This window comes from Canis lupus, chromosome 10 (assembly GCF_011100685.1).
Source record: "Canis lupus familiaris isolate Mischka breed German Shepherd chromosome 10, alternate assembly UU_Cfam_GSD_1.0, whole genome shotgun sequence".
In the NCBI taxonomy this organism is placed as follows: domain Eukaryota; kingdom Metazoa; phylum Chordata; class Mammalia; order Carnivora; family Canidae; genus Canis; species Canis lupus.
This window is the reverse complement of record NC_049231.1, coordinates 2,197,104-2,208,696: the sequence shown is the minus strand read 5'-3', so window position 1 is coordinate 2,208,696 and position 11,593 is coordinate 2,197,104. Positions and strand designations below refer to the sequence as shown.

General features: G+C 45.0%; 1 protein-coding gene across 2 annotated transcripts; it reads right to left on the bottom strand.

The window, feature by feature from the left end:
* Window positions 1-89: 89 nt before the first annotated feature.
* Window positions 90-11,539, bottom strand: TSFM (Ts translation elongation factor, mitochondrial). 2 transcript variants are annotated; one of them, XM_038549827.1, is made up of 6 exons: window positions 11,406-11,539; window positions 10,986-11,153; window positions 9,981-10,109; window positions 8,686-8,808; window positions 2,437-2,524; window positions 90-676 (listed from the first exon to the last, which is right to left on the bottom strand). In XM_038549827.1, the coding sequence occupies exons 1-6, from the start codon at window positions 11,502-11,504 to the stop codon at window positions 270-272; spliced, it is 1,014 nt and encodes a 337-aa protein (XP_038405755.1). In that variant the 5' UTR covers window positions 11,505-11,539; the 3' UTR covers window positions 90-269. The 2 variants fall into 2 exon arrangements, with proteins under 2 accessions (XP_038405755.1, XP_038405756.1); XM_038549828.1 differs by having other exon boundaries at window positions 11,454-11,512.
* Between the last annotated feature and the right edge of the window lie 54 nt (window positions 11,540-11,593).

Below are 11,593 nucleotides of genomic sequence, written 5' to 3'. Positions count from 1 at the left end.
TCGGCCACCTCCATACGGCCTGCCTGCTGTTTCCTACAGCTGGTCACAAGGCGCAAAAGAGCTAAACCCAGCATTACACAAGCAAGGAAGAGATTCTACACTCTTTATTATATAGCAATTTTATTTAATGACTCTTCCCACTGAGGATATCATTGCATTATAAACTCCAATGAAAAACAAATTCTGGGTTTGTAGAGGCTGAGGAAATAACTTCTCGGAATGATGTCCAGAGCAAAGAATAAACATCTCCTGGGCCAAGTCTCCGGAACCTATTCGGTTTCTGCTGCCTCTTCACCTTCTCCACATTCAAACCGCACAAAGTCTACTACGGACACCCCTTGAGGCTGCACATACTGTCCCAATGTGATGGAGGGATCCAGCAAGTATGGCTGGGACAGCATCTTGGTTTCCGCCTCTCCCCCAGGCTCATCATCCAAAGAGCCAACAGAGAGAGGGGCCATGCCCACCACATGCTGCCCAAGGCGGCGGCCAAGGTCTTCCAGGCTTGCTTTGCGCTCAGATGTCTCGCAGACCACCAGGGCCCCATACTTCCCGAGCTCCAGGTTGTGGAGGGAGGAGCTGTGCATTGCTCCATGGACATAGGAGCCAACATAGAACCCAGCTGGCACCTTCACCCATGCAGCTCGTTTAAGAGTCATGTTTTCTCCCAGTTTCCCTATAAAAAAGCAAAAACAAGTAACACACTTCCAGAATATGACGCATGTCATAGTACCAAAATATGCATAGAGGTGGCTGAGTCTGGGAGACGGTGCTCTGCATTTACACTGTGGATACGCTGTAAGATGGAGAGATACCGTTTGCAGTTTAAAGAAGAAAAAGGTATGTGGGAGGAGAGGGTATGGGTAGGAGAAATAATGAATATCTTTATGGAACACCAACAACGTGCCACACTAGTATTTAAAAACACAGGCTGTGATGTCACACAGAGCCTGGACTCACGTGTCCGTTCTGCACCTTACTGGCAGTAAGTGACTTCATGACATAACCCCACTTATGAATTTATCAAGCTTTCTTTCCTCCTCCATAACATGGAGATGGTATCACTTAAAATAACCTGAAAGCAGGGTTTTTAGGAGACAAAGTAACATATGTAAGAGGACTCATTACATTATCTAGCACATGGTGGCACTCAAATGCTGGCAATTGTTACTATGTTAATCTTAGGCTTAGAGGGCAGCCCGGGTGGCTCAGCGGTTCAGCGCTGCCTTTGGCCCAGGGCGTGATCCTAGAGACCCGGGATCGAGTCCCACATCGGGCTCCCTACACCGAGCCTGCTTCTCCCTCTGCCTGTGTCTCTGCCTCTGTCTCTCAAAGCTAAATTCTTCTCACGAATACTTTAAAAAACAAAACAAAACAAATTCCAGTTTTCCCGATCTCAGGATGCCATCCTCTCTAACATAGGTCCAAATAAGCCAAAAGGTAGGAAAGGGGTTAGGGGACCCCAAAAGGGATCTGGGTAAATATCCCTGCATTAACCATAGTTATATCTAGAAAATCCAGATATCCAGAAATCAAAAGAAATCTTAAAACAACTCAAAGCATCTAAACAATTGTTAATTCTCAGAAAATGACAAGGCTGCAATACCCAGCTCTTCCAGAATTTCTTAATAAGTCTCATTCACAGCTGTCTGCCTGGTTTCTCAGCTATGACTCACTCAAACATCATACATACTTCACGATAATCTGATAAAAACAGAATTGATGTCTTGACTGGAAACATCAGATGAGCAATAAATTCCCAGCAAGCTCCCACCCAGTCCTACTTCCCTCCTTCCATCAAGGACACGTAGGAAGAGAGCAAAATCCCCAGTAGTTGTGGCACAATGATCTGGAATGTGGTTCCTGTAGCCAGGGGTTCTTAATGAATAAACCTTCACAAATTCAGGATGAGATTTTTCTAAAAAGAGATCAAATCCTACACATGAAGCTCCAAATATTCCTGGGTCCCTTTATAAAGAAGGTGGGATGACTTGTGCTGTACTATGTCTCCCACAGCGTACAGGGTGGTGTCAACTGGAAGGTCAAAGGCAATCCCTGCCTAAAGACATGTTTTGCTTGGTCAGCCTGCAGAGTGCTGAAATGATTTTAATTAGCTACAAACATCTAAAAACTGAAGTTTTTACACATAAAGCTAAATTCTTTTAAAGGAATTTAAAAATCTGACAATGCTGGGACCCCAAAGTAACAACTGGCTAGAGCTTGGTAACCATTTCTTTCAGCAGAGGGTGAGCTTTTCAGGGTACCCACTGCTCACTTGTGTCTAACGCACCACAGAGCCCACTCCTCACGTTCATACTGTCCGATCCTTGCGGGTACATGAGCCTGCAATTCTTGACCTAGGTGCGGAGGATTATCAAAGATCCCAGGAGGGCCAGTTCCTAACTCCCAGTTCCCCCCATCCTTACAAATACTCACCTATTGCTAAGGCTAGCTGATCCTTGAGGCAGCCTTCTTTCTCAGGCCCAGCCGGAAGTTCAGAGAGCTCAGAGGAATTCAAGAAGCCCTAAGTGCACAAAGGAACCGAACAAATCAGTTCTGTCCTACTTGAATTACCAAGAGACTAGGCAAAAAGTATATTCCTCAAAAAACGATTTAAGACCATCAAGTATACATTTTTTGGGTTTAAGATTTTTCTTTCTTTCAGGATCCCTGGGTGGCGCAGCGGTTTGGCGCCTGCCTTTGGCCCAGGGCGCGATCCTGGAGACCCGGGATTGAATCCCACGTCAGGCTCCCGGTGCATGGAGCCTGCTTCTCCCTCGGCCTATGTCTCTGCCTCTCTCTCTCTCTCTCTCTGTGACTATCATAAATAAATAAAAATTGAAAAAAAAAATTTAAAAAAAAAGATTTTTCTTTCTTTCTTTTCTTTTTTCCTTTCTTTCTTTCTCGTTCTCTCTTCCTTATTTGAGGGAGTGAGTGAGCAAGCACACGCATGTGCATGCCTGCAGAGGGCGGGGGCAAAGGGAGAGGAAGAGAATCTCAAGCAGGCTCTCCGCTGAGGTGCCCCTAAATGACTGTTTTCATTAAGACAAAGATGTTACATATTGATAACAGCTGCATTTTATTTTATGAGTATTTTATCCTACCACTACACCACCCACAATTCCATCTCAATCCCATCATCCCGCCTAACTTCTTGAACTGTAGTTTCCTAGAAATCAGGAACAGTATTTTCAAACAATCATAAAATGTTAGAACTGAAAGACTGGCTGAATAAACAGACCATGGCACAGCCATATAATGGAAAACTACACTGTTGGGAAAAGGAAAACAAAGAAAGATGTGCTTGAGCTGCTACAGAGTATTGCCAGGTTACATTAAGTGAAAAAAGCAAATTAAAAGAGTACATCTATAGGGGCGCCTGCATCAGGCTGTGTACTCAGCGGGGAGTCCGCTGGAGATTCTCTCTCTCCTTCTGCCTTTGTACCTTCCCCCTGTGCACACACATACTCTCTCTCTAATAAATCTTAAAAAAAAAAAAAAAAGGCCTGAGTGGCTCAGTCAGTTGAGTGTCTGACTTCAGCTCAAGCCATGATCTTGGGGTCCTGGGATCTGGTCCCACATCAGGCTCCCTACTCAGGGAGTCTGCTTCTCTCTCCCTCTGGCCCTCTCTGCCACTTTTGTTCTCTCATGTGTGCTCAATCTATCAAATAAAATCTTTACAAAGAATTTTTTAATTAAAAAAAAAAGAAGTAAAAAAAAAGTATTTATATAAATATGCTATTTTTGCAAAACGACTTAAAAGATACCCAAAACCAATGAAACTGGTTATCTACAGGAGTGGACAAGAATAAGGTAGAAAGGAGAAGGAGTGAGACATCTGTGTATGCATGTTACAGCTTTAATTTTCAGAATTTTAATGTTTTACATATTCAAAATTAGATTATCGAGAATTTGGAGGTAAAACCAAAATTAACTACACAGAAACATAAGACTCTAACTGTATTTCATATGAATAATGCAACTTCACGGAAGGGGGGAAAAACTAATCCAAGTAACTTTCAATATAGTCCTTTGACCATATAACTACAATGTAAAGACAAAAAGGACACCAAAGAAATCTTGAACTCCTTTATAGGTTTGTTATTTGCAGTGGTCAAGTATAGTCACTAAAACAATTCAGTGTTGTATTAGAACAGTGAGAAAATACGTAATCACTAAAATTGCTAAGAGCCAGCATACTAGTGAGTAAAGAAGACATAAATATAGAATGGGGGAAGGAAAAGAAGAACCCTGTGTGCAGGATTAGAAATGAAACACACACACACACACACACACACACACACACACACACACACACACACTTCCTGCATCTGTCTGCTGAAAGAGCAAGCAGCAATGACGTCTCAGTAGAAATAAGCATATTTAATGCAAGGATCTAGGTTTCTAAAAACTATTCCCCCCGTTAAAAAGGATCAGGACTCCTTGGAAAAGTGGCTAATTCCACAGGTAGGGCAAGGAAAGTATGACATAGGCCCAGAGTATCTCGTTATGCCAAAAAGTAAGAAAATACTTGAAAATAATAAATACATTCCAAAAAGTCAACAGAGCCAGCTTACACTGGCCAAATCCAGGTATAATTTGAGCATCAAATTGAATAATGGATTATAGGGGCGCCTGGGTGGCCTCTGCCTTTGGCTTCTCTGCCTTTTGGCTCAGGTCGTGGTCCCGGGGTGCTGGGATCGGGCCCCATGTCAGGCTCCTTGCTCAGTGGGGAGCTTGCTTCTCCCCACCCTCTACCACTCTCCTGCTTGTGCACTCTCTCTCTCTTTCTGTCAAATAAATCAATAAAATCTCTTAAAAAATAGATTATATAATTATAACACACTGTATAAAGTATCCATGAGTTAATGCGTACTAAGTAAAGTACTAACATAGGGAGTAGAGAAGTCTTTCTTACAGTAGAATGTCAACTAATAAAACTAATACATGTAAAAGAAATTATAAGACTGAGAAAGATAACCATCATGCAACTCTCAAAGTAATAGCAGATCCTGACAAGAGTCATGGATGGATGCTAATACCTTCAGGTAAAAGTCTTTTGGGGAACTGGACATTACACAGTCTCAATCTCCCATATAGATTACTTGTTAGTTACAAAGAGGAACAGAATAACTTTACAGTGGAGAAACCTGGAAGATTCTGCCCTAACCAAGAAGAGATCAAAAATTAACATTATCAGGTGCGTGGGGGTGACTCAGTCAGTTGAGGATCCAACTCTTGATTTCCACTCAGGTCATGATCTTGGGGTTGGGGGAATCGAGGCCCAGGTCGGGCTCCACGCTAAGTGCAGAGTCTGCTTGAGATTCCTCCTCTGTCCCTCTCCCACTCACTCGGGGACATGCTCAATCTCACTCTCCCGCTCTCTAAAATAAATAAAATTTTGGGGATACCTGGGTGGCTCACTGATTGGGCATCTGCCTTTGGCTCCAGGCATGATAGCAGTGTCCCAGGATAGAGTCTGGCATCGGGCTCCCAAGAGGGAGCCTGCTTCTCCCTCTGCCTATGTCTCTGCCTCTCTCTCTGTGTCTCTCATTAATAAATAAAATCTTTAAAAATAAATAAATAAATAAAATCTTTAAAAATTAGGGATCCCTGGGTGGCGCAGCGGTTTGGCGCCTGCCTTTGGCCCAGGGCGCGATCCTGGAGACCCAGGATCGAATCCCACATCGGGCTCCCGGTGCATGGAGCCTGCTTCTCCCTCTGCCTGTGTCTCTGCCTCTCTCTCTCTCTCTGTGACTATCATGAATAAATAAATAAAATCTTTAAAAAATAAAAATAAAAATAAAAAATAAATAAAAATAAAAATAAAAAAAATAAAAATTAACATCACCGATAATGGGACCAACAGTCATTACATGCCTCCTGATGTGATATTCTGAAAAAAATACAGGATAATTTATTTAATATCCATGCTAAAAAACCCACACTCTGAGTCTAACTATGAAGGAGCATCAGACAAACCCAAGTTAAAAGACCTTCTACAATACTGTCCTATACTCTTCAAAAAAATGTCAATGCCAGGTGCTTGGTTGGCTCAGTCAAGGAGAGCATGCAACTCTTGATCTCAGGACTGTAAATTCAAGCCCCACCGTGGGTGTGGAGATTATTTAAAAATAGAAGAATCTTTTTTTTTTTTTTTTTTTAAGGTGGGGATCCCTGGGTGGCTCAGCAGTTTAGCGCTTGCCTTCAGCCCGGGGCGTGATCCTGGAGACCCAGGATCGAGTCCCACATTGGGCTCCCTGCATGGAGCCTGCTTCTCCCTCTGCCTGTGTCTCTGCCTCTCTCTCTCTCTCTCTGTGTCTCTCATGAATAAATAAATAAAATCTTTAAAAAAAAAAAGGTCAGGGATCCCTGGGTGGCGCAGCGGTTTGGCGCCTGCCTTTGGCCCAGGGCGCGATCCTGGAGACCCGGGATCGAATCCCACGTCGGGCTCCCGGTGCATGGAGCCTGCTTCTCCCTCTGCCTGTGTCTCTGCCTCTCTCTCTCTCTCTTTGTGTGACTATCATAAATAAATAAAAATTTAAAAAAATAAATAAATAAATAAAAAATAAATTAAAAAAAAAGGTCAATGTAATGAAAGACAAATAAAGGTTGAGGAATACAGAAAAGAGACTAAAGAGACATGGTAAGTAGTTGCAACACACAATACTGGACTGGATTCTGGATCAGAAGTGCTAGCTGACAAAATATGGCATATATACTATATAAAATATTTTATCAGTGTCAAAATTCTTAAATGTGATTACTGTACTGTAGTTACACAAGAGAATGTTGTTTTTAGGAGATAAACATTCAAGGGAAAAAGGGTCCTGATGTCTGCAACACACTTACAGAATTTTTTTTTTAAATAGTGATAAGACGCCTGGCTGACTTAGTTGGTTGAGCATGCAACTCTTGATCCTGGAGTTGAGTTCTAGCCCCACACTGGATGTAAAGATTACTTAAGAATAAAGTAAAATAAAATAAAACAGTAATGATAATATAGGTATGTAAAAAAGTGATAAAGCAAATGAGTCAAAATGCTAACAAACTATGAATCTAAAAAAAAAAAAAAAAAAAAAAAACTATGAATCTAAATAAAAGTACAATGTAACTTATCGCCGAACAATGGGAACCTTTTCTGTAAGTTCGAATTTTTTTCAAAATAAAAGTTAAAAAAAATTAAAGATCAAAAGGGAAAAAAATAAATAAAGCTAAAGAAAACCAAAATTTCTTGTACTGATAATGAAACACAGAGTAAAGTAAGTGAATGGCTCTGGGTGACAAATAGAGTTCCTCGCAAAGTCAGGATCAGAACCTCGCGGTGTGCCTGGCAGGCTCAGTCGCAGAGCATGTGACTCTTGTTCTTGGGGTCGTGAGTTTGAGCCCCACTTTGAGGGTAGAGTTTACCAAGGAAGGAAGGAAAATAGAACTTCTAGTTCAAGTGGCTCATCTGTTCAACACAATTCTAAAAAACATTCTTCACATGGTTTTCCATATAATGACTATTTAATGCCAGTAATAATTTTTTTAAGATTCTTTTATTTTTTTATTCATGAGAGACACACAGAGAGAGGCAGAGACACAGGCAGAGGGAGAAGCAGCCTCCCTGCAGGAAGCCAAAGTGGGACTCGATCCCAGGACCCAGGCTCACAACCTGAGCCAACTCAACCACTGAGTTACCCAGGCATCCCTAATGTCAGTAATAATTAACATTTTCCACAAACTCTCAAGAGAAGGATAAACTGGAGGAAAGAGGTGGTACTAAACACAAAATAACTGTTGACAGTAAGGGTGAATCAAAGGTACACTGATATAATTCCATCCTGGTCCTCCTATGGACAAAAACACGCTTATTCTCCTAAATTCTACCTTCTCCAATAGATGTATTTAGAATTTCTTTCCTTAAAAAAAAAAAAGAAAGAAAAAGAAAAAGAAAAAGAAAGAACTCCTTCCCTCAGGCCATTCTAGATTTCTGAATACAAAGCTTCACCTGATTGGGCGCCTGGGTGGCTCAGTTGGTTAAGTTTCTGACACTTATTTCAGCTCAGGTCATGTTGTGGGATCAAGCCCCACACTGAGCCCCCTATGTGCAGTCCAGCATAGGGCTCTGCATTCAGTGGGGAGTCGGCTTGGGAGTCTTCCTCCCCTCCCTTCGAGGAGCCTGATGTGGGATTCAATCCCAGGACCCCGGGATCACATCCTAAGCCAAAGGCAGATGTTCAACCACTGGAGCCGCCGAGGTGCCCCACGAGTTAAGTCTTTAGAAAAGAATAAAGCTTCATCTTATTTGACAGGCTCTACCGCACTGTCCTTCATTCTTTCATTCATCAGATTTAATGACCCCCAACCAAATGCTAGGCCCACTCCTCTTTCACCAGAGACACAGTAGTGAAAAGACAAAATCTCTGCCTCATGAAGCTCACATTCTTTGGGGAGATTAAACAACATACGAATAAGTAAAAACATAAAATATAGAATTATAACAAAAATCTTTAAATGAAACAAAATAAGGGGATAGTGCAACAGGAAGGCTACCCGTCTCCAAAGAGATAATATTTATGCAGGAACATGAAGTAAGGGAGTGAGATATGAGAATGTGTGGAAAAAAAGTAAATAGCAAAGACCCTGTGAAAGGAGTGTGTGTGTAAATCCAGCACGTTGAGAGACAATCCCAAAACTCACTTTACTGTATGTGGAGAGTTGATCCTTTAGGTTCTGACAATGCAACAAGGTTCCCAGGGCGACTTGCTGGACCAACTGTTGAAATTTTAAATTTCTGGAAACAAAATCTGTCTCACAGTTTACCTGGCGGGAACAAATTGATGTTGCTGTATAAGCTGCTTCTGGACAGTTTGCAAAAGTGCCTTAAAATCAGAGTAAACCGAGGTATTACAGAAGAAGCTTCAGACTCAACAAAACAGACATAAATGACCCTCGAATTTTAAGGCTGCAGTTCCTCTCCTAGCTTGAGGCCAGAAACTCAATGGGGTGATTCCTGCTGTGCCAATGAGTTAGCAACTGACCCCCATATTCAAAAGATGGTTCCCTAATGTCCCATGGAGCCATTACACCTTTACCACTTGCCCGTAGCTGTGGGCCATCACTACCTCGTTCTCCGGACTCCTCCAACACCAAACCACTTTTGCAGTCAGCCTGCTTATCTCCCTTTCTCACTCTATACTAACCCACATCTGATTCTTCAGCAATTGAGGCCCCTACACCTCCTCTAAAACAGCTACACACTATCCATCGACTAATTAATAGAATTCCTACCTTTAAAATCTAACTGTTCCAGGAAACAATCAGTGACGAGGTATAAGGCTGCAGGAGACTCCCACTGAGAAGTACAGGTTTGCCCCACTATCTGAACGTACGGTGTTCCTATGAAACCTTTTGTAAGCCAAAATGGCATAAAGTGAAAAATCAATTACCATTAACTTATATGGAAATGGATGTACAAAACAAATTGATGTACTAAATAAATCAACGGAAAGCACAGATGCTCACAAAGTTCAAAGCTATGGCGGCTTGATGCTGAGATGCGGAGAGTAGTTGGGGGGGGCAACTCCTGCTGCGAGGGTGCCCCCTGCCTCTACAATGAATCAGTGCAAAACCAACACTAACTGCTATTTTCACTTTTTGCCTTTTTTTTTCATAAAAGTGAAAAGTACTCTTTGGATTTAACAAAAAACAAAAACAGGCGTATGATTGTAGGTCTTTTGTAAAAGCAAAGTGCGTAACATGAACTTTTGAAACGTGGGGGTATCTGTAACATTTCTGACTTTCTAGGCCTTTAACAGCCAACACACCCAGCCACTCCTATACTTAAGTGAGCTCACAATAACCGTGGTCTCACCAGTTTTCTCCCAACAACCGTGTGCACTTCGCAAACACCTCTTCTTTAAGGCTACGAAGGGTCTAGCACACAGCTCTCCACCCAAAGGGCAGCTGATTTATCTGGAATCCTGACAGCTCACCTCTACCAACACGGTTGCGTTTCCATCCTGAAGCAGCCCAATCAGGCCTTCTTTAGTCTTCCTGCCGTGGAGTTTGGCAGCTCTGCTCCAGCCTTCCTTCTGGGCCTGCTTGTGCAGCCAGCTCTCTGCCTATAAATTGAAAACAGGGCAGATGACAAACTCACAGAATTTAGAACTGAATGGGGTTCTAAAATATGTTCAGGTTCCCTAATTCTGTTTCTCGTCAATCCTATAACGGAAACTAAAGCAGTCTATCGTTTACTGGCAGCCTACCACTGAACGCCAAATACCAGGCATTGTGCCTGATGCTTCGGATAAATTTAATCTTCACAACAACCCTATGGAGCAGACAGCAGTATTTTTTTTTTTATTATGTACAGACAAGAACAACGTGACTCTGAAAGATCAAAGTGTCCAAGATCACAGGGTTAGTGTGAGAGCACCACAGTGTGAGTCCTGGTGCGTGAGGCTCCCAAGGTTCACACAAGGCCTTGGGCTCCAAGCACCAGCAAACAGCAGAGCAGTGGTTTTTGGAAGAGTGTTACCCACGGGATCCTGGTCAACTGCTTCGGAGTCAAAGGGTGAGGTCGGCACTTACGTGTGCATCCTACCCCGAGGGGCGCCTGGGTGGCCGAGCCTTGGGCTCAGGCCTTGGGCTCAGGCCGGGATCCTGGGGTCTGTCAGCCATTGGGGCCAGCGGGGAGCCTGCCTCTCTCTCTGGGTCTCTCATGAATGAATAAATAAAAATCTTTAAAAATAGGGGCAGCCCGGGTGGCTCAGCAGTTTAGCGCCGGCTTCGGCCCAGGGCGCGACCCTGGAGACCCGGGACCGAGTCCCACGTCGGGCTCCCTGCGTGGAGCCTGCTTCTCCCTCTGCGTCTCTCCTGAATAGATAAAATCTTAAAAAAAAAAAAAAAAAAAAAAAGGATGCTGCCCAGGGTTCTGGGTTAGGGTCCCTGGGCAGCACGTCCCCGCCCCTGAGGTCGCCCCGGCCCCCGCCCCCCACCTGCTTGAGATCCCCGCCGCAGGCCTCCAGAGCCTTCTTGCAGTTTACAAAGGAGTAGCCTGTTCTTCGCCGCAGCTTCACGAGGGCGTCCTTGCTCGGGGCCGACGACCACAGCCATGGACCCGCGTGGAAGGGGCGCGGCCGAGGCGGCGGCGGGGGGGGCCCGGCCTGCGGGGGAGGAGGAAACGCCTGAGCCGCCGGCGCCGCGGGGAGCGGGATGGGGGGAGCCCCGGGGGGGGGGGAGAGGGGGACGGAGAGGGATGGGGCGGGAACGGGGGAGGGGGGGATGGGGGGAAGGCCGGGCGCCGCGGGAAGCCCGGGCGGGGCAGCGCGCAGGGAGGCCGCCCTAGGAGACCCGGGGCTCCCGGGGCGGGGGGGATGGGGAGGGAGGAGGGGACGGGGGCTGCGTCCCGAGCGCACCGGGAAGTCCCAGGACGAAGGCGCGGGGCCGGGGCCCAGGCCCCTCACCGAGCAGCCCCGCGCGGCCGCGAAGAGGCGCCAGGGCCGCAGGAGCGACATGTCCGCGGCCCGCGCGCGAGGACACCGGCTACGGCGCGGCGGCGGGGCCAGAGCTCCGGCGCCAGCGCCAGGCGCGGACGGCGCCACCT

Excerpts from the sequence above, each read along its gene's own strand:
- TSFM (XM_038549827.1), bottom strand. The coding sequence starts at position 11,504 with ATGTCGCTCCTGCGGCCCTGGCGCCTCTTCGCGGCCGCGCGGGGCTGC. Across the intron at positions 11,154-11,405 it reads CTTCGTCCTGGGACTTCCCG|GCCGGGCCCCCCCCGCCGCC; the intron begins GTGCGCTCGGGA and ends CCTCCCCCGCAG. Across the intron at positions 2,525-8,685 it reads AACTCTCCACATACAGTAAA|GGCTTCTTGAATTCCTCTGA; the intron begins GTGAGTTTTGGG and ends TTGTGCACTTAG.